The 19,810-nt window shown below is 38.3% G+C and overlaps 1 protein-coding gene across 6 annotated transcripts in view; it reads right to left on the bottom strand.

The window, feature by feature from the left end:
* The window catches only part of LOC101841368 (solute carrier organic anion transporter family member 6A1-like), an 83,278-nt gene extending 66,291 nt beyond the window's left edge, over positions 1-16,987 (bottom strand). For 2 of the 6 annotated variants that reach the window (XM_040752764.1, XM_040752765.1), the window contains exons 1-4: positions 16,527-16,986; positions 14,692-14,952; positions 10,283-10,474; positions 9,326-9,416 (exon numbers count right to left, since the gene is read on the bottom strand). In XM_040752764.1, coding sequence (XP_040608698.1) covers positions 9,326-9,416; positions 10,283-10,474; positions 14,692-14,952; positions 16,527-16,851 — 869 coding nt within the window. In that variant the 5' untranslated portion in view covers positions 16,852-16,986. Of the gene's footprint in view, positions 1-9,325; positions 9,417-10,282; positions 10,475-14,691; positions 14,953-16,526 lie in introns of all 6 variants that reach the window. The other 4 variants (XM_040752763.1, XM_040752768.1, XM_040752767.1 and 1 more) reach the window with 3 other exon arrangements.
* Positions 16,988-19,810: the final 2,823 nt, after the last annotated feature.

Below are 19,810 nucleotides of genomic sequence, written 5' to 3'. Positions count from 1 at the left end.
ACAGAACACCAAATAGAGTGGACCCAAAAAAAATCCCCTCAACACATCATAATCAAGACCCCAAACATACAGAGTAAAGAAAGAATATTAAGAGCAGCTAGGGAAAAAGGCAAAGTTACATATAAAGGCAATCCTATCAGAATTACACCTGACGTCTCCACGGAAACTATGAAAGCCAGAGGTCCTGGACAGATATTCTACCAACATTAAGAGACCACAGATGCAAGCCAACACTGCTATACCCAGCAAAGCTTTCAATCAATATAGATGGAGAAAATAAGATATTTCATGACAAAACCAGATTTAAACAATACATATCCACTAACCCAGCCCAGAAGAGCAGACGCCAAGATATAATGAATCAATAAAGGAGAAACTAGGAAAACCATACAAAGAATCAATATAACAAAGAGTTGGTTCCTTAATAAAATCAACAAGATAGACAAACCTTTATCCAAACTTACCAAACAGCAGAGTGTGAACATGCAAATTAACAAAATCAGAAAGAAAAAAGGGAGACACAACAACGGACAGTGAGTAAATCTAGAGAATCATCAGGTAATATTTTAAAAAGCTGTACTCCACCAAATTTGAAAATTTAAAGGAAATGGACAATTTTCTGAATAAATATCATTTATCAAAATTAAATCCAGAACAGATATGCAATCTAAATAGTCCTATAATACTTAAGGAAATAGAAGTAGTCATCGAAAGTCTCCCAACCAAAAACAACCCAGGCCCAGATGCCTTCAGTGCAGAATTTTACCAGAAATTCAAAGAACAGATCATACCAATTCTCCTCAAAGTATTCCATTCAGTAGAAGTAGAAGGGTCTTTGCCAAACTCTTTTTATGAGGCTTCAATAGCATTGATGCCCAAGCCACACAAAGACACAACTAAGAAAGAGAATTTCAGACCAACATCAGTCAAGAACATTGATGCAAAAATAGTCAATAAAATACTGGCAAATCGGATCCAAGAACACATTAGAAAAGTCAGCCACCATGATCAAGTAGGTTTCATTCCAGGGATGCAGGGATGGTTCAACATATGAAAATCCATCTATGTAATCCACCATATAAACAAACTGAGAAACAAAAATCACACGATCATCTCACTAGATGCTGGAAAAGCCTTTGATAAAATCTAACACCCCTTCATGATAAAGGTCTTGGAGAGATCTGGGATAACAGGAACATACCTAAACATCATAAAAACTATATACAGCAAACCAACAGCCAACATCAAACTGAATGGAGAGAAATTCAAGGCAATTCTTCTAAGATCAGGAACAAGGCAAGTCTGTCCCCTCTCCCCATACCTCTTCAATATTTTACTGGAATTTCTAGCAAGAGCAATAAGACAACAAAAGGAGATCAAGGGGATACACATTGGAAAGGAAGAAGTAAAACTTTCACTATTTGCAGATGGTATGATAGTTTACATAAGTGACCCAAAAAACTCTACCAGGGAACTCCTACAGATGATAAACACCTTCGCAAAGTGGCAGCATACAAGATCAACTCAAGAATATCTGTAAGGGCTGAGAAAGAAATCAGAGAAGCATCACCCTTTACAATTGCCACAAACAACATAAAACACCTTGGGGTAACATTAACCAAACATGTGAAAGAACTGTATTGAAAGAACTTGGTGTCTTTAAAGAAAGAAATTAAAGAAAACACCAGGAAATGGAAAGATCTCCCATGCTCTTTGATAGGTAGGATCAATGTAGTAAAAATGGCAACCCTACCAAAAGCAATCAACAGACTCAATGCAATCCCCATCAAAATCCCAGCACAATTCTTCACAGATCTTGAAAGAACAATTCTCAACTTTATATGGAAAAACAAAAAACCCAGAACAGCCAAGATAATCCTGCTCAACAAAGCAACGTCAGGAGGCATCACCATCCCTGACTTCAAGCTCTATTATAGAGCTGTAGTCCTGAAAACAGTTTGGTATTGGCACAAAAATAGACAGGTAGACTAATGGAATCGAATTGAAAACCTTGAGATTAATCCACAAACCTATGAATACCTGGTTTTTGACAAAGAAGGTAAAATCATACAATGGAAAAATGAAAGCATCTTCAACAAATGGTGCTGGCATAACTGGATATTGGCATGTAGAAGACTGCAGATAGATACATGTCTATTGCCATGCACAAAACTTAAGTCTAAGTGGATCAAAGACCTGAACATAAATCCAGCCACACTGAACCTGTTAGAAGAAAAAGTGGGCGGTACCCTTGAATGAATTGGTACAGGAGACAGATTCCTGGACATAACACCAGTAGCACAAACACTTAGATCAACAATTAATAAATGGGACCTTCTGAAACTGAGAAACTTCTGTATGGCGAAGGACACAGTCAGCAAGAAAAAAAAGCACCCCACAGATTGGGAAAAGATATTCACTAACCCCACATCTGACAGACGGCTGATCTCCAAAATTTACAAAGAACTCAATAAGCAAGTCTCCAAAACACCAAAGGATCCAATTAAATAGTGGGTCACTGAACTAAATAATTCTCAACAGAGGAGTATAAAATGGCTGAGAGACACTTGAGAAAGTGTTCAACATCATTTAGCCATTAGGGAAATGCAAATCAAAGCAACTCTGAGATATCATCTTACTCCTGTCAAAATGGCTAAAATAAAAAATACCAATGACATTTTGTGCTGGAGAGAATGTGGAGAAAGGGGAACACTCCTCCACTGCTGGTGGGAGTGCCAACTCGTACAGCCACTATGGAAATCAGTATGGAGATTCCTCAGGAAAATGGGACTCAGTCTACCACAAGACCCAACAATTCCACTCTTAGGCATATAACCAAAAGACACCCATTCACACAACAAGGATGTCTGTTCCACTATGTTCATAACAGCATTATATGCAATAGCTAGATTCTGGAAGCAACTTAGATGCCCCACAACTGAAGAGTGAATAGAGAAAATGTGGTACATTTACACAATGGTGTACTACTCAGCAGAAAAAAAACAACAACAGAATCTTGAAATGTGCAGGCATATGGATGGCCCTAGAGAAAACCATCCTGAGTGAGGTAACCCAGACATGTACTCACTCATATATGCATTTTAGATATGGATCAGGGGAGTCTCATCCTACAATCCCAGTGCCAGTTAGTCTGTGAAACAGGGAGGTTTTCAATAGTGATGCATGATACCTCAGAGAAGTGGAATGAGGCAATATCTCCTGAGCAGTTTGGAACATCAGGGGAGTAGAGAGGGAGCCAGGAAAAAGAGAAGGGGATAAGAGGAGGAGAGAAGAAGGCATGCGGGAGCAGAGAGGTTGAGTCTAGGTAAGAATAGAGGAGAGCAGGATGAGAGATACCATAATAGATGGAGTCATTATAGGTTTGAGGAGAGAGCTGACACTAGTGAGATCTACAGGGATATCACCAACTGACAAACTAAGCAATAGTGTAGAGACCACATTAAATGCCCCTCCTTGGTGATAATGTTGATGACTACTTTATATGCCATCCTAGAACCTTCATCTAGTGACTAATGGAAGCAGAAACAGATACCCACAGCTAAACACTGAACTGAACTCCTGGAACCTAGTGACAGAGATGGAGGAGGGATGAGAAAAGGGGTCAAGACCATGTTGGTGAAACCCACAAAGACAGTTGACTGGAAAAGGGGGGAGATATTGAATTCCAGACTGATGTCTGAGAGGTCAACAGGGGACTGATCCAGTCTCCATGAATGTAGTCTCAGTGAGGAGGCCACAGAAATCACTGGGGCCTTGGGTATGGATCAGTGTTTACCATGGGTTATGAATGATCTTTGGGAGCCCATTCTAAATAGAGGGATGCTCTCTCAGCCTGGACACATGGGGAAGGGCCTAGGTTCTGCCCTGGATGAAATGATAGACTTTAGAGATCCCCCAAGGAGGGCATCACCCTCCCTGGGGAATGATGTGGGGACTAGGTGGGGAGCTGGGGGGGTTGGTGGAGGGACAAGGGAGGAGGGGTGGGAGAGGGAGCTGGGATTGACATGTGAAGCATTCATGTCTCTAATTTAAATAAAAACATATTGAGGGGGAAAAAGCTTCTGAACTTTCATTCATAGGCAGCCGTTCCAGGATTAGCCTGACCACAACCTGTAAGTCAATCTAATAAAACTCAAAGTACACTTCATTTTTAGAAGTCAACTATGCATTTTAAATATGTGTGGTGGTCAGAGGACAAATAAAGTAAGTAAATTCTTGAATTCTACCATGAGAGTCCTGGGAATTGAAATCAGATTGTAAAACTTGACAAGTGTTTTTCCAAAGTGAACTATTTCTTTAGTTATCTCTTTATCTTTATAAAGCTTATTTTGGTTTCTGTAAAACAGATATTTTAAAGTATTTATTGAAAATTAATTCTTATTGCTTTTCATGTGGATAAATATCTTGCACAATTTGAATTGTAGCTGGGGTCATTTTCAATGAAGCTTTTCATCAGGTACAGCCTTTCAGATATTGATATAGTAGACATTTATTCCAGATTTTTTTCTTTACAAAGTGCTTCTCACATTTTTTTCAATTTTGCATGTGTGTGTATGTATATCAGTATATACATGAGGATGTCAGAGTACAATTGTCAGGAGTTTATACTTTCTACCCTGTGGACCCTGGAATATCAAAAAGGGTCTTTAGGGTTGGTGTCAAGCATCTATATACAATAAGCCATCTTGCTGGCTCTATTCTAATCCTCCATTTTTACACTACATGTCTTTAACTCATGTATCTTGATACCATTCATTTCCCCATCTTTGGAGTCTAACCCCACCCATGTTCCCCAAACCCCTGTCCCTGATAAACCAAAATTTAAGAGAAAAGGGGGTTAAAATAAAAAAATCTCATCATGGAAGTTAGAGTGTGACACAGTGAGTCACACAATAAACCTCCTTGTCCATGTATCATCACTTGCAAGTGTTCATTGCAAAGAGTCATTGGTTTTTATCACACTAGCGATGCTAGGCCATCACTGGAACTCTTCTTGGGTATCCTGTTGTTGCACTGTGTCATAGAGATCCTGAAATTTCAGTCTGTGTGTCAGGTTCTTTCATGTGCTCTAGCAGGCAATTGATATCAAGGTCAACCAAGTCATAACCCTGGTTGCAAGGTTGGTCTACCCACCAGTTCTCCCTGTCCTCCACACCAGGGTGAGCGCTCCAGAATTGCTCTGGCTAATTCACCTCTTATAGCAATGACAGAGGGGTGGGCAAGTTTCAATCCTCTTAATATCACTGTCTTCGTCATTTGGTTTTAAAAAATTCAACCCATGACGCTTATTTTCTCTGAGTCTGCAGTCCTTAGTTACTATGTAAAGACTGTACAGTACCCTAGATTCAGGTTGTCAAGATTCTGTTATTACAATGTAGCTTTTCTGCATTACAAGGAATACATAGATACAAAAGTTCTCAATAAAATACTTGCAAACTGAATACAGGTGCACAACAAAATGATCATCTACCATAATCAAGTAAGCCTAGTCCCAGAGATGCAGGTTTAGTCCCACATACTTAAATCAAGGCTCACAACCAACATCAATATACACTGAGAAAATCTCAAAGCATTTCCACTAAAATTAGTAAGTAACAACTCTCCATAACTATTCAGTGTTGAAATTGAAGTTCATCCCAGAGCAATAAGTCAACTGAAGGAGATCAAGGAGATACAAATAGAAAAGGAAAATTTTAAATTATCTTTATTCCAAGATTATATGATTTTATGAAGAAGACCTTGAAGATTTCACCAGGAAACTACTAAGCCAATAATCACTTTCAGCAAAGTAGCAGGATACAATGCAAATGATGACCAGACCTGAGAAAGAAATCAGGGACACAATACCTTTCACAATAGCCTCACAAAGCATCTTGAGATCTCTCAAACCAAAGAGTGAACGACTTGTGTAATACAATCTTAATACATTGAAAAGGGCAAGAAGATGTGATCTCCTATGCTCATGGATCAGGACTAATGAGCATCCTACCAAAATGACTATCTTACCAAAAGCAAACAGCAGATTCAACAAAAACCCAATCAAAATGCCAACACAATCCCTTGCAGTTAAAAAATCAACTTCAATTTCACACACACACAGAGAGAGAGAGAGAGAGAGAGAGAGAGAGCAACAGACAGACAGACATATAGAGTAAAATAAGACTGAATAGTGAAAGAATTGCTAATGTTATCACCATCTCTGATTTCTTGTTACACTTCAGATCTAGAGTAATAAAAAATAATCATATTATTGGCATAAATACAGACACACTAGTCAATGGAGTCAAACTGAAGACACAGACATAATTCCACATATGTACCCACACTGGATTTGTTTTTATTATGAAACCAATAATACACACTTGAGAGTATCTTCAAAAATGGTGGCGGTAATACAAGGACGCAAATAGATCCATTTCTGACACTCTTCATACAACCAAACTCCAATTGGATCAAGGACCTCAACATAAGAACAGATATACTGACCATCACAAACAGAATCAGGATGGTAGGGGGGGAGTGTGGCGAGATAGGCTTGAGCTTGTTGACACAGGAAAGGACTTTAACAACAGTACTACAACAGCAAATCCATTAAAGACAATTTCAACAAGAATGGAAACTGAAAATCTTCTATAAGGCAAAGGACACATAATCACTCAAGCAAAGCAACAGGCAACAGAATGTGTAAAGATATTTACCAATTATGTCTGATAGAAAGTTAGCATCTACAAATATGTAAAGAACTAAAACACTGAACAGCAAAAAATATAACACAATTTAAAAATTGAGTACAAAATTTCTAGATTTAAAACCTGGAGTAGAGATATAATCAGAAAATCTCAAAGATGAAACACAAATGATTGATAAACACTTTTTAAAAATTCTCAACTGTATTCTTCAGGGAAATGCAAATAAGAACTACTTTGAGATTTCATCTCCAATCTTTCAGGCTGCCAATTTCAACATAAAAAATGATATCTTTTTCAGATTAGAGTGTTCACTGCAATAACCATTATGGAAAACAAGGTGGAGTTTCTCTCAGGAAGCTCAGAGTCAGTCCACCTCAATCCAATTATACCACCTTGGGCACATACCCAAAGGACTGTACAGTGACATTTACTCATCCATGTTCATTGCTGCTGTAAGCATAATAGCCAGAGATTGGAAATAGCCTACATGTCCATCAACTGATGAATGAACAATAACAATATGGCACATTTATGAAATGGATTAATATTCTTCTGTTAAGAATGAAATTATGAAAGCTGTATATAAATGAATGGAACCAGAAAGAAATAATGCCGAGTAAGAGAACACAGATGAGATCACAGATACAAAATCACTCTCTGCATGTATTTATGTGTATGTATATGTATATATATGTGTGTGTGTGTGTGTGTGTGTTCTCATATGTGGAAGGTAACTATGTGTACTTCAATATGAGTAACCCAGAGGATATATATCTATTAAGGGACCAGGAGGGAGGAGAGAATCTCCCAAGACAGGGGAAATGCAATGTAGTGGAATGTTACAGACAGATAAGAAACTAGAATGAGAGGGTTAAATGGAGAAGGGGACAGTGGAGACAGACAAAGGCAAATAAAGGAGGAAATATGGGGAGGCACATCTAACACTAAAGACCATTTGAAATTCCATATAAAAACCCAGTACTCTAGATGTTTCCTAAAATATATACACACATGAAAAGAATCCAAATGGAATCATCAAATAATTGAGGAGGCAATGCTCCAACTAGATCTTATGCCATCAAATCTCAGGATTAAATGAAATCTTACCGAATCACATACTAAAGGCATGCTACAACACCCCCATACATTACAACTTATTTTCAAGGATATTGGTTGCTCTTCACAACTTGATAGTCAGGTCCAATTGCTAAAGACAGCACTTTACTTATGTCATCATACATGGAAAAGCTGAGCTAGTGCATAACTAGAAGCTCCATCCCTACTTACTAACATTTATGGCACTGTAAGATACTCTGGATGCTACCAGAGGAGAAACAATCATCACCAACCTATAAACCTTTTGACCTACAACAGTGCCCTTACTTGATTTGTGTTAGTGCAATGGTGTCACAAACATTCTGGGAGTAGTCAAGAACTTTTTGATTGGATTTAAGGTCCACTCCATGAGATAGAAACCATGTCTGACACTGCTAAAGTGGCCAAGAACCTGAGACGAGATAAATCATGGGCTTAGGGAAAAAATTAATAGTATTATTCTGCTAAAGGGCTATAGCAGTCAAATGATTCCTAATAGCATTCAGTGTACCTGTAGATCAATGCCTTGTTCAACACACATCAGAGAAGCTTCTTGCAGTAGACAATCGTTAAGACAGACACCTACAACTGAATAAAGTGGAGTGAGAAACATTGGAGTAGTCATCAAAGCCCTCCCCTCAAGACTTAGGTCTCTGTACAGAAGAGAAGGTGAGAAGATTTTAAGAGCCAGAAGCGATGATTGACTCCAGGGAAATAGCATCCTCCAGACAGAATAGGACTGATGCATACATGAACTCACAGAGACTGTAGTAACATACAGAAGATTGCACTGGTCCCAACCCAGAGCTTGGGAGTGAGACATGGGGTCCCAGTTCTAACTATGAGACTATTTCCAAAAGTTGCCCATTTGTGAAGGGATAGTAAGTTTTCTACGGTAGAGTGTCACAGTGTATAAAAGCAACATTCCAGAGCTGGTCTCATGGCTATGATTGTTAGTTACCCAACATAAAATGAAATCATATTTTTTGAAATATTTTTTCATTTTGTTTTAGTTTATCATTTATTTTTGCCTTACTAGTCTTTTGCTTGTTTGTTTTAATTTTTATATAGTTTTTGTGTGGGGGTTGTTTTGTTTTTATTTTGCTTTTTTCAATGAATAAAAGAAGAAGAACACAAACACCTGATGAGGCTAGGAGGGGAGGAGTTTGGTATAAGGGAAGAATATTGTCACAATAATTGTATGAAAAATAACAAAATAAATAAGATGAAAACGTCTGTATATACTGCACATAATTATTAGTATTGAATTGTATTGAATGAGTAAGTCATGTTTTTAACAACAAAATATTAAAAAGTTAGTGAACTTTTAAGTAATGATTTTAGTTATATTTCAAACAGCGTAAATACAAATGTACATTGCAAAGGTACATTGTCCACAATTACATACATTTTCTAAAACTTTGAATAACTAAGTGTTTATTATTTATGAGCTATGGTGCCTATTCAACAAATATTCTATATAATCTACACTAAATAGAAAAGCAAACAGTATAACTTACTCTTCATTCGGATTTCCATGCTGAGGAGGAGGCCATGATGATATTACAAAACCCAGAAGATATCCTAACAATTGTGCAGCATCACAGATAGCTTGAAAATGAACAAAGCACCAGTTTCATAACTTGGTCATACAAAATGCCACTGCAGAGTCTGTGATATCTGAAATTTTTCCATGCTAATCTCTATTACTTAAGAGAAGGAAGGTGGGGAAGAAATGGGAGGAAAGGGGAAGGGGGGATAAAGAGAAATATTGGACATATTTTCTGGAATTGATTCTAACAAATCCCAAATTAGTAGGGCAGGAGACTGATGTGAAATTAATGTAAGAGTTTAATGTACCCCCTAATTATGTTCAATGTGAACATAAATAAACCATAGTTCCTTTAATATCTTGCTAAAGATATTTTTAAAGTAAGTACAAATTAGGTTTATATTTTAAAAAATGATATCTAGGTATCTCTGGGAAAGTATATCTTTATTCTGCCCTACCAGGGCTAGACTCCATAACTGGTTATTAGGTACATTATTTGGGGATGAATCAATGTTTCCTTAAGGACACAATTTATATACGGCATTGTAAGTGGAAGTGATGACACTGTGAACTACTATCTAACCCTTCCTTTCCTCTACCAAGTTACCTCTCCTTCCCCGCCCTCCTACTGTCTCACAGAGGGAAAGAGAAACAGAGACAAATAGAAAAATTTAGCCACTTAAAATATACACTGTTTTGCTATTCCACTGACTCTTTTCAGAGACTTTTGGTGACTTGTCTAGTATTCCAAAACTTGAAATTGGAAAGATCAATGTGATTTGCAACTGTGCTATGCACACAAGTCATCACTACCTGGTACAGTGTCATCACACTTCTGAATCAGTATTTCAGTATCAGTTGAAGCATGCAGAAACCTAATGAAAATTCAAAATGGGGCATGCGTATTTGAAAGAAACAAACTTGCCTAGATAGAGGCCAGCTGAGAATGTGGGAACATGGTCGAAAATGAAGGTCACGCCAAGGATATAAAGAGGCATTCCTGTTATTCCATGGAGGTATTGCCCAAGGATGAAGAGGTGGATACATTCTGTTCTGTGTGGTAACATTAGTGCCCGACAACCTGACATTGTCCTGTGTTGTTCTTCTATGCACAATTCTTTTGAAAGATGAGAACCATATTTTACTTAATTGAACTAAAATTAAATGTACAACTATGTTGCAGCTGCTACCACCACAAATTTTTTCTTTAACTTAGTAGGTTTTTTTTTAGTTTTTCAAGACAGGGTTTCTCTGTATTTTGGGGGGCTATCCTGGAACTCGCTCTATAGACCAGGCTAGCCTAGAACTCACAGAGCTGCCTCTGCCTCCCGAGTGCCGGGATTAAAGGCATGCACCACCAATGTCCGGCTATTTACTTAGTATTTTTTCATTGAGTATTATTATATAACCAATTGTCATATTCTCAATAGAAATAGCACAATAAAACAAAATGTGAGGCTGTGCTGGAAGAGTCGCATAGTATACATGAAACAGTGTGATTGTTTATATGCAGAGGGTTACATGTACAGAGATATACTTATATACACAAATTTACACATACATATACACTCTTTTTTTCTATGCTCTGCATCCTGTTCTAATGAGTTTTGTCTCCAGAATAGAAGAACTTGCAATGCCCTGGATGATCTGTGTTGCCAAAGTCCACCATCTGAGTTTAGTTCTGTGGTCCTTTCTTTAGCAATCTTTAAATTATGTGTGTGCTTCTTGCATTAAATAATTTCCTATTTTAGACCCATGAGTTTCTATACTATATACTCTTATGGTTTGTGTATGAAACACCTGACTAATGTCTATTGTACCAAATGCTTAGTTCCCTGAGGATATTATTTACAGAGGCTCCTAAAAGTGTAACAGGGAGGGAAGAAGCAACTGAACTCTGATGTGTTGTCTTATTCTGTTTCTATCTTCACTCTCCTTGTCTCTGACCGTGAAGTAAACAGACTTCCTAACATACTCCTAGTTCTCTTCCTGACAATGGGCTCAGAGTCAACAGAGCCTAGTAACCATGGAGGGGCCACTCTGAAACCATGATTTAAAACAGGATTTTCCTAGTCTAAGCTGTTTACATTTGGCATTTGTTCACAGTCACAGAATATCTAAGTACACATGGGATCATTTTAAAAAGATATTATTTCCTAAAGATTTCTTTGGTTACTGTGTGGCCATATACCCATTAGATTTAAAAACCTATCAGTAACAAAAATAAGAACATGTTATTTCTGTTTTTTGTTACTCACAAGGCCATAAGGTTTGTATATTTATACTTGCTAGTAGATCTGTAGATCTAAGTAGCTGATACTAGGGAGTTCCTAAACAGTTCAGGGTTCTGGGTGTTCTTCCAGAGAACCTGGATTCTTTCTCCAGTGCCTAACTGGCAGCTCACAGTTATCTGCACCAGGCACACACATCATGCATGCATTCACGCACAATATTCAAGCAAATAAAACACAATATTTGACATTTTTAAGAAATTTAAAACACTCCCTCATCTATCCCCCAATACAGAGTAACAATAGCAAAGAAAGAGAGGCCAAGAATGTGAACGTGACTAAGGATAGAAATGTAGAAATGTAGATGGAGGGAACAACATGGGAGGGCTTGGCAGGATGAGATGTGGGAGACACTGGAATATAAAAATGGAAAGGGGGAAACAATACAAATTTATTTTAATTCAAAAACCAAACAAATGAAGCGTTCAAAACTTTTAGATGGAATGAAAGGAATTTGCTTACATTTAAGCATTAGTGAAAACTGACAGAGAAGGGTGACCTTCTGAGAGCTGTAGAAGGGGATAACTAGAGGGACAAAGTTTAGGACAGGAACTCACAGAATAACCACCATAGGACACCTCCTTCATTTTAACTGGAGGGAAGAAGCGATGTAATGGTGATAGTCAATGCAATAGAGAATACAATATATTTATTTACCAGAGAGAGAATCACACAAGCTAGGAATCAGAAGTGTGGTCGGCTTCCAAAAGAGCGGAGGTCCTTTTTCCTTTTGCTTCCTTTTATCTCTACCTGTGCTAATTTACTATCCCAGCCCACATGGGCAGATGTCTTTGTGGGGTTCACTTCCACAGTGATGAATACTAATAACGTAACTGTAGGCCCAATAAAAATTTCAATGTAAAGCAACTAATGTAATTTTCCTCCATGACCTCATTTTTCATCCATCACAGGACATATTAGGAGTGCAGTAAGAAAACTTAAAGTCCTTTTAAAAATTAGAATAGACTTTGGAATAAGTCAATTTTCAGGTGACTAGATATTTATGAGGAAACCAGAACTTCCTTCTGGCAGCAGAAGATTCATCACAGGACCCATCAGCAGTGTTCATAGGGAAAGGACAGGTGCATGATTCACTCTCAAGGTTTACAAAGAAGACAAAGAACGATGAGACAGGAGAGTTGAGGGTACTCACTAGAGAAGCTTAGATAGATGTTGCTATGTCATGTTGGCAGACAGAAAACAAGAACAAACTTTGGGAAATATTAACTATGAGAATCAGAGAAAGCAGGTGTCAATATCCCCTAGTCCTCATGAAAGAACAGAAGGTTGCCTTCATTATGAGTCAGTTGAAAACACTCATGGTTGTCACCATAAATCTGATCTCTGTATGCCCGCTGATACAAATGTGTGAATGGTAACCTCATATAAAGTTTATTAGAAAACAAAGATGACAATATAGTGTGAGTGTTTTCATGAATTTGTGAAGAATATTCATGATGAATGTATTTCAAGTTGTGCTGAAGTATGATGCTACATGTGTGATGAGGCACAAGTTTGAATATGAACCAGTCATCCTTGTAGATACCAGATGGACTCATGGAGCAAATAACAGAATAAAAAGGGAACGATATGTGTGATACCAAAGAGATTTAGAGAACCCATAACGAAAGGTGATCCTCATATCTATCTAGTAAATAATGTACAAAAATAAAGAACATAAAAGACAATCAGGAAACATCAATAAAAGAATAGTGGTAGGTATAAAAAACAAATGCAGAAGTTCCTTCTGTGTGTGCTTCTATAGACTAAAATATGAGTGTATAATTATGCATTGTAATCCTAAGTAAAACAAAATAAACTTGACATGAGCAAGATTCAAGAGAAGAAAAAAATAATCATTGCTGTAACTCCTTTTCAGCATTGATAACATCTTAAATATTTTATTTAATTTTTAGATAGTGTGTGTGTGTGAGTGTGTGTGTGTGTGTGTATGTGTGTGTGTGTAAAAGCCAATGCCAGCAGAGGCCAGAAGAGGATGCCTGATGCCCTAGCGTTGCAGTTATGAGTAGTTCCCAACTGCCTGATGTGTATGCTTGGAACCAAATTTAGGTCCTCTGCAAGGGTACTACATGCGCCAAACCACTGATCAGAATTTTAATGTTTATCAAGACACTAAGTTCCTGAAGGTTCAACCATTTCTGAACAAAATATAATGAACAGAACCAAGGAATGATATTTTGTTCATTCCCTTCTATTCATAAGCCATGTTCTTATGAAATCTGATGTCAGTTCTGTAAATATAAAAGACATGCTACAGGCAGATTGTAATATATAATATTTATATTTGTATGCATTGTATAGTATAGAACAGTATCATCATTAAAATAGCTGTGTTACATAGTAACCACTTTTAAATTTAATATTTTATAATCACATAAATATATATTGTAAACTTCTAAAACATTTATGTCCATATACACACAGATGCATCTCTGTTAATCATCATGTCTTGCTAAAACCTGTATATGATAGAAAGCCTGTATATGATAAGGAAGAATCGGGGACTATAATGTTAGAAATATACTCTAAGAACATTTCAAATGGATCATAATTACTAGGAAAAATAAAATGATTGCCAAATAAACAATATCAAACAACACAAGAAAGCCACTATCTTCAGAGTCAAATGCCTCCAAAATTTACAATGGGAAGAGTAACTCAGAATGTTACTCCTTCTCTGTGAGTAGACTTATTCCTGTATTTGAATATATGTGGGTCTGTTCTACAACGAAAATGAAGGGAGTAACTGAAATATCTAAAGATTTCTCAAGAAATTCGGAACACCCATAAAATTGTATAAAAAATAATTTCACAAATTATACCACAATGTTCTTTCTTTCCTAGAGTCATCTCTGCTGTGAGGTAAACTAGAAAGCTAATTAATTAGACTAATGCAAATAGTCAATAACCGTGGTTACATAAACAAGGAAAGGACACACATACATCATGACATCTTAAATTCCTTGAACAAATGATTTCCATATTGATTTAGTATATAATAAGTTATTTGAAAAATTCTCACCTTCACTTTTTTCCACTGGTTTTATAATTTCATACTTGTAGAAAATAAGAGCAAATATAATTGATGCAATTCCTAATATAAAGGCAGAAGCTGCCATCCATTTTGACCTGTTTCCTCTGCCTCCATAGTGTGCTATGAGTACTGCTACCAGAAAAGATGCATGATAATCGCTGTAATCCATTATGAGTCTCTCTTTCTCTGACAGAGAAAATTCCTTGTCTATTTTTTTTAAACAATAATCAACAAGAGCAAATACAGCACCTAAAAATTCAAAAGAAAAAGACAACATAATGCATTTTAATAGACAAAACATATCACTGTTATAACCATTCAAAGAAAACTTTACACTGATTTAAGTTTATTTTATAATACTATGAATGAGTAAAGCCTATACACAAAATCAATTCATTATCCTCCAGGAAATATTTTTACTTGAAAATTTGAATCTCTTTAACTACTTCTATTAGTAGCTTATTAAAAATCAACTATGCTTTTATCATCTCATCCCTCTTTTTAAATGTGTTATGCATCATTATGAAGAATAAATAATATAATGAATATTTATATATTTTTAAATCAGAACTATGAAATCATGGGGAACACAGCTTGGATTTCTAAATACAACCTTGTTCTGTAGCTAGGATTCTGAGCTTGAAGTTTAACATTTCTGGGAATTTTCAATCTTTAAGAGAAATGTATATATTCAATTTAAATTGTTTCATGTTCTTAAGTATTAAAGAGATGGTAGTATTATTTGTATAAAATCACCATACGGCATGTAAAGAAGGAAAAAAACCATACTAAATGAAACAAAAATAACACAATACAGGTAATAGCTACAAATGTATTACATTTCTTGGAGTGAAAACAGAACACGGTTAAAATCAAGACTCAAGATATGTCCGCAACCAGGCTGGATCACAAGTCATTGCTGCACTAAGCACAGCTGCTGCTGTCCAACTGTCTCAAATACTGAGAAGCCACTGATCACCTGCTGGTCTGCTGCCCCAGCAGTTGTCACAGCTAGACACAAGGAGCACAGAGCTGAGGAAAAAAATCATGATTGCTGCTGATAGGTTGTCAATTCCCTGTTTTACCTGTAAGGACTTCAATCACCCAGGATGCCTCCTGCTGCCCAAATCACCAGCAAAGCAGAAAACCATAGAAAATTCTTGCTGTATTTTGGTGTGTACTGCTAGAGACACTCCCTGGGAGCAGATAGGTGTGAGAGCCAGGTGGTAGGCAAATGCCCTTTTCTGAGTTAACCAGAACACTTGCAAATCAACGAATGTTCAGTTGTGGACTAATGGAGTTGGGGGACTACAGGCAAAACGAGTGAGACTTTTTATATCAATAAAAATTATTAGTAGAATTTTTTAAGTCAAATAATACAAGGAGAGAAAGACAGAGTAGATAACATGTGGATACAAACACTTTGGGTTTTGCATCGTGCTTACTGAACCCAGGCAATTCAAAGATGAAGAAACAAGATGCTTACAGAAAGTTGGCAGTGTGTTTCACAGTTGTGCATACTAACAACCTGCTGCTGACAATGTTGCCTTCAACTTTCATCTCCAGGAAATCGAACCCAGAACTCAAGTTGGTCATCAAATAACATGAAGTAACAAGACCACCCTCTGATCAGCTCTGTATCTGGAGACCAGAAAGCTGATACCACCGTGTCCTGTGGGCTCTGCAGAGCACGTGGACTGGAGGCAAGGGCAGAGAATTCGGCTAAATGATGCCCCGTCATTAAACCTTTCCTTCCCATATTATGTCAGCCTCGTCTACCACACTACTGCCGTCAACAGAGCAACTCTGCTCCTCCAACTTACCATGAGCTGTGACCAACAGAAAGTACCAAAACGTGAAGAAGTCAATGTTGTTGAAACGTTGAAAAGCAGGGAAAACTAGAGGGCCCAAGCCAAATGGCCCCTCCAGGGAAGTACTCAGTTGTGGGTCTGGTAACTTTGGGGGACTTGAAGAATCAGGCGATTTTTCTAAGTGTAGACGTCTAAACTTCCCCACGGCAGTTGGAAGTGTTTTCAGATAAGGGGTTATTTTAATTAATGGCCCAAGGTCCACTTGATCCATGCCGTCCCCCTCTGTCTCTGGAGCTGTGTTCTTGGCATCTTTCTTATTTCCCGGCTCCTCTGTCATGGCTTATCTGATGCAGCTCTGTGGAGACTGCAGGTGTATTTTGAGGCTCCAGTGACTAACACTGTTGCTGCTGCTCTAATCTCCGGAGGGAACGTTACTTCCAGTTCAGAAAGCTAACGTCCCTACAGAGGGGTTGACTGACGTGGCTGAAGTTCCAAGCTTGTATTTGATCTTCTCTGTGTCACTGAAAAGGAAGGAAGAAGAGAACAGGGAAGGAAAGACGGGGCAAAGAGAGAGGAGGTGCATATAATCAAGCCATGTTGTACAAAATGATTTGCATTTATTCTTTGTGTCCTCATCACGAATCCTGATCCCTTCCCATCTGCCCTCTACCCCTGCACTCCCTCTACCCCTAATAAAACAAAATTCAAGAGAAAAAAGAGGGAAATAAAATGAAATAAATTTAAAATGGGAAGAAAACAAAAATCTCATCATGGAAGCCTGAGTGCAACCCACCGAGTCACATTATACACCCTGTGTCCATACATCTCTACTAGCAAGTGTCTGTTGTAGAGTCGTTTTCTCCATTCCCCATCTGGCAGACCAGCAATATAGCTGCCCAGACCCGCATTCAGAATGATGACTTGGTCTGCCCCAATACGCACCCCGTCTCTGCCCAGACCCACATTCAGAATGATGACTTGGTCTGCCCCAAAACGCACCCCGTCTCTGCCCAGACCCACATTCAGAATGATGACTTGGTCTGCCCCAAAACGCACCCCGTCTCTGCCCAGACCCACATTCAGAATGATGACTTGGTCTGCCCCAAAACGGACCCCGTCTTTAGTCTTTGATCTACTTGAGCACGTGAAGTGATCGGACCTGCAGACCCAAAGTTGCATGTTCTCCGCTGCACGTGGCAGCAGTGGGACTTCCAGAAAGTTCCAGAGCACAGAGTTGATGGTGTAGTGGAGAACATGGGCCTCGAACAAGACCGATGACTCTTTGCAATAAAAATATGTTTTAAGAGAAACAAGGAAAAAATAGCACGGGAGACCCAACAACCTCCAGTGTCTCCAGGCTTGCTTCTTTGGTGTGTCTCTACAAATGGATGATCTCACTTGATGGAAATTGGTTGAAGTATTAAATAAATAATAAAAGTCAGGACAAATGGGAAGACATAGCCATATATGCTAGGTGGGAGATCTGGAAGACCAACCAAAAAGCAAAACAAGCGGTCAAGCAATGGCCTTGAATGAAACTGTTTACAGTGAGAAGGAATTGTCCTGGAAAATCATTCCCTTCCAAGAACAGGAAAGATTATATTTCATTGTGGATGAAGACTGGGGCCACAGAAAAGATCTTATGTTCTTGGGAGTTAAAAACCTTACTTAAGAGAAGGAAATTAAAAGGGAAATTTCAGATCAGCTTCTGTCTTAGGACAAACCTGAGTCATGTATATGCAGAGGGTAACTTTCCAGAACAGTTGAACCTATTTTTGTTCTTAATGCACATTCACACAACAAGGACATCTGTCCCACTATGTTTATAGCAGCACTATTTGTAATAGCCAGAACTTGGAAGCAATCTAGATGCCCCACAACTGAAGAGTAGATAGAGAAAATGTGGTATATTTACACAATACAGCACTATTCAGCAGGGAAAAAACAATGGAATCTTGAAATTTTCAGGAAAATGGATGGCACTAGAAGAAACCATCCTGAGATAACCTAGTCACAAAAAGACAAACATGGTATGTACTCACTCATATATGGATTTTAGACATGGACCAGGGGAGTGCCAGCCTACAATCCCACTGAAACCTTCATACAGAGACTGCTGGAAGCAGGGGAAGATACCCACAACTAAACACTGAACTGAACTCCTGGAACCCAGTGACAGAGAGGGAGGAGTGATGGGCAAAGAGATCAAGACCACAGAGACAGCTGACCTGACAAGGGGAGAGCTCTTGGACCCCAGACTAATAAGAGGCCATCATGGGACTGATCCAGACCCCTTGAATGTGTTGTCAGTGAGGAGGTCTCGGCAATCTCTGGGGCCTTGGGTAGTAGATCAATATTTACCATGGGGTAAAAATGTACATGGGGAGCCCATTCCACATGGAGGGATGCTCTCTCAGCAAGGACACATGGGGGGGGGGCTAGATCCTGCCCTGGATGAAATGACAGACTTTGGAGATCCCCCATGGAGGGCCTCATCTTCCCTCAGGAAGAGTGTGGGGATTGGGTGGGGGGCTAGGGGACTGGTGAAGGGGCAGGGGAAGAGGGGAGGAAGAGGCAGCTGGGATTGACATGTGAAGCAAGCTTGTTTCTAATTTAAATAAAAAATATTATAAAAAAACTTAGACATGTTGTCAAAATCATGAAGCTTTTGAATAATTCTGCCACTTGAAGTATCCACATGGTATACCAGAAAAACAGCTGACAGAAGCCAAGCCAGCAAATTCATATGCTTTTCATTGAAAGGAGAACATCATTTTTATTACATTAATAGGTTCACTTTGTCATCATAGCAATACATGGATAATGGTAAATGCCTACTTTGCCATTTCATTATACTCAGTATGGATACCCTCTCACATTGCTTCATTATATTAATAAGCATAAATGACTTGAGATTCTTAGGGTTAAAACATGGGGGATGATGAGAATTATTATTTTTGTCCTCTGAGTCCTAAAGGACAAAGATAACTGCAAAAATAAGAGCTCTATAATTTTTTTCTTTTCTTTTTATTTTTAAATTTAAATTAGAAACAAGGTTGCTTCACACGTCAATCCCAGGTCCCTCTCCCTTTCCCTCTCCTCCTCCCATGCCCACCCAACAACCCCCCTCACCCAGGGAGGGTGAGGCCTCTATGGGGCTGTCCATAGTCTGTCATTTCATCCAGGGTAGGGCCTAGACCCTCCCCCAAGAGTCCAGGGTGAGAGTGCATCTCTCATTGTGGGATGGGCACCCAAAGTCCATTTGTATGTCAGGAATAAATACTGATTTACTAGAA

The sequence above is a fragment of the Mesocricetus auratus genome, unplaced genomic scaffold (assembly GCF_017639785.1).
Source record: "Mesocricetus auratus isolate SY011 unplaced genomic scaffold, BCM_Maur_2.0 Super-Scaffold_100010, whole genome shotgun sequence".
Lineage (NCBI taxonomy): Eukaryota > Metazoa > Chordata > Mammalia > Rodentia > Cricetidae > Mesocricetus > Mesocricetus auratus.
The sequence above is the reverse complement of the archived record's forward strand: the minus strand, read 5'-3'. Positions and strand labels throughout refer to the sequence as shown.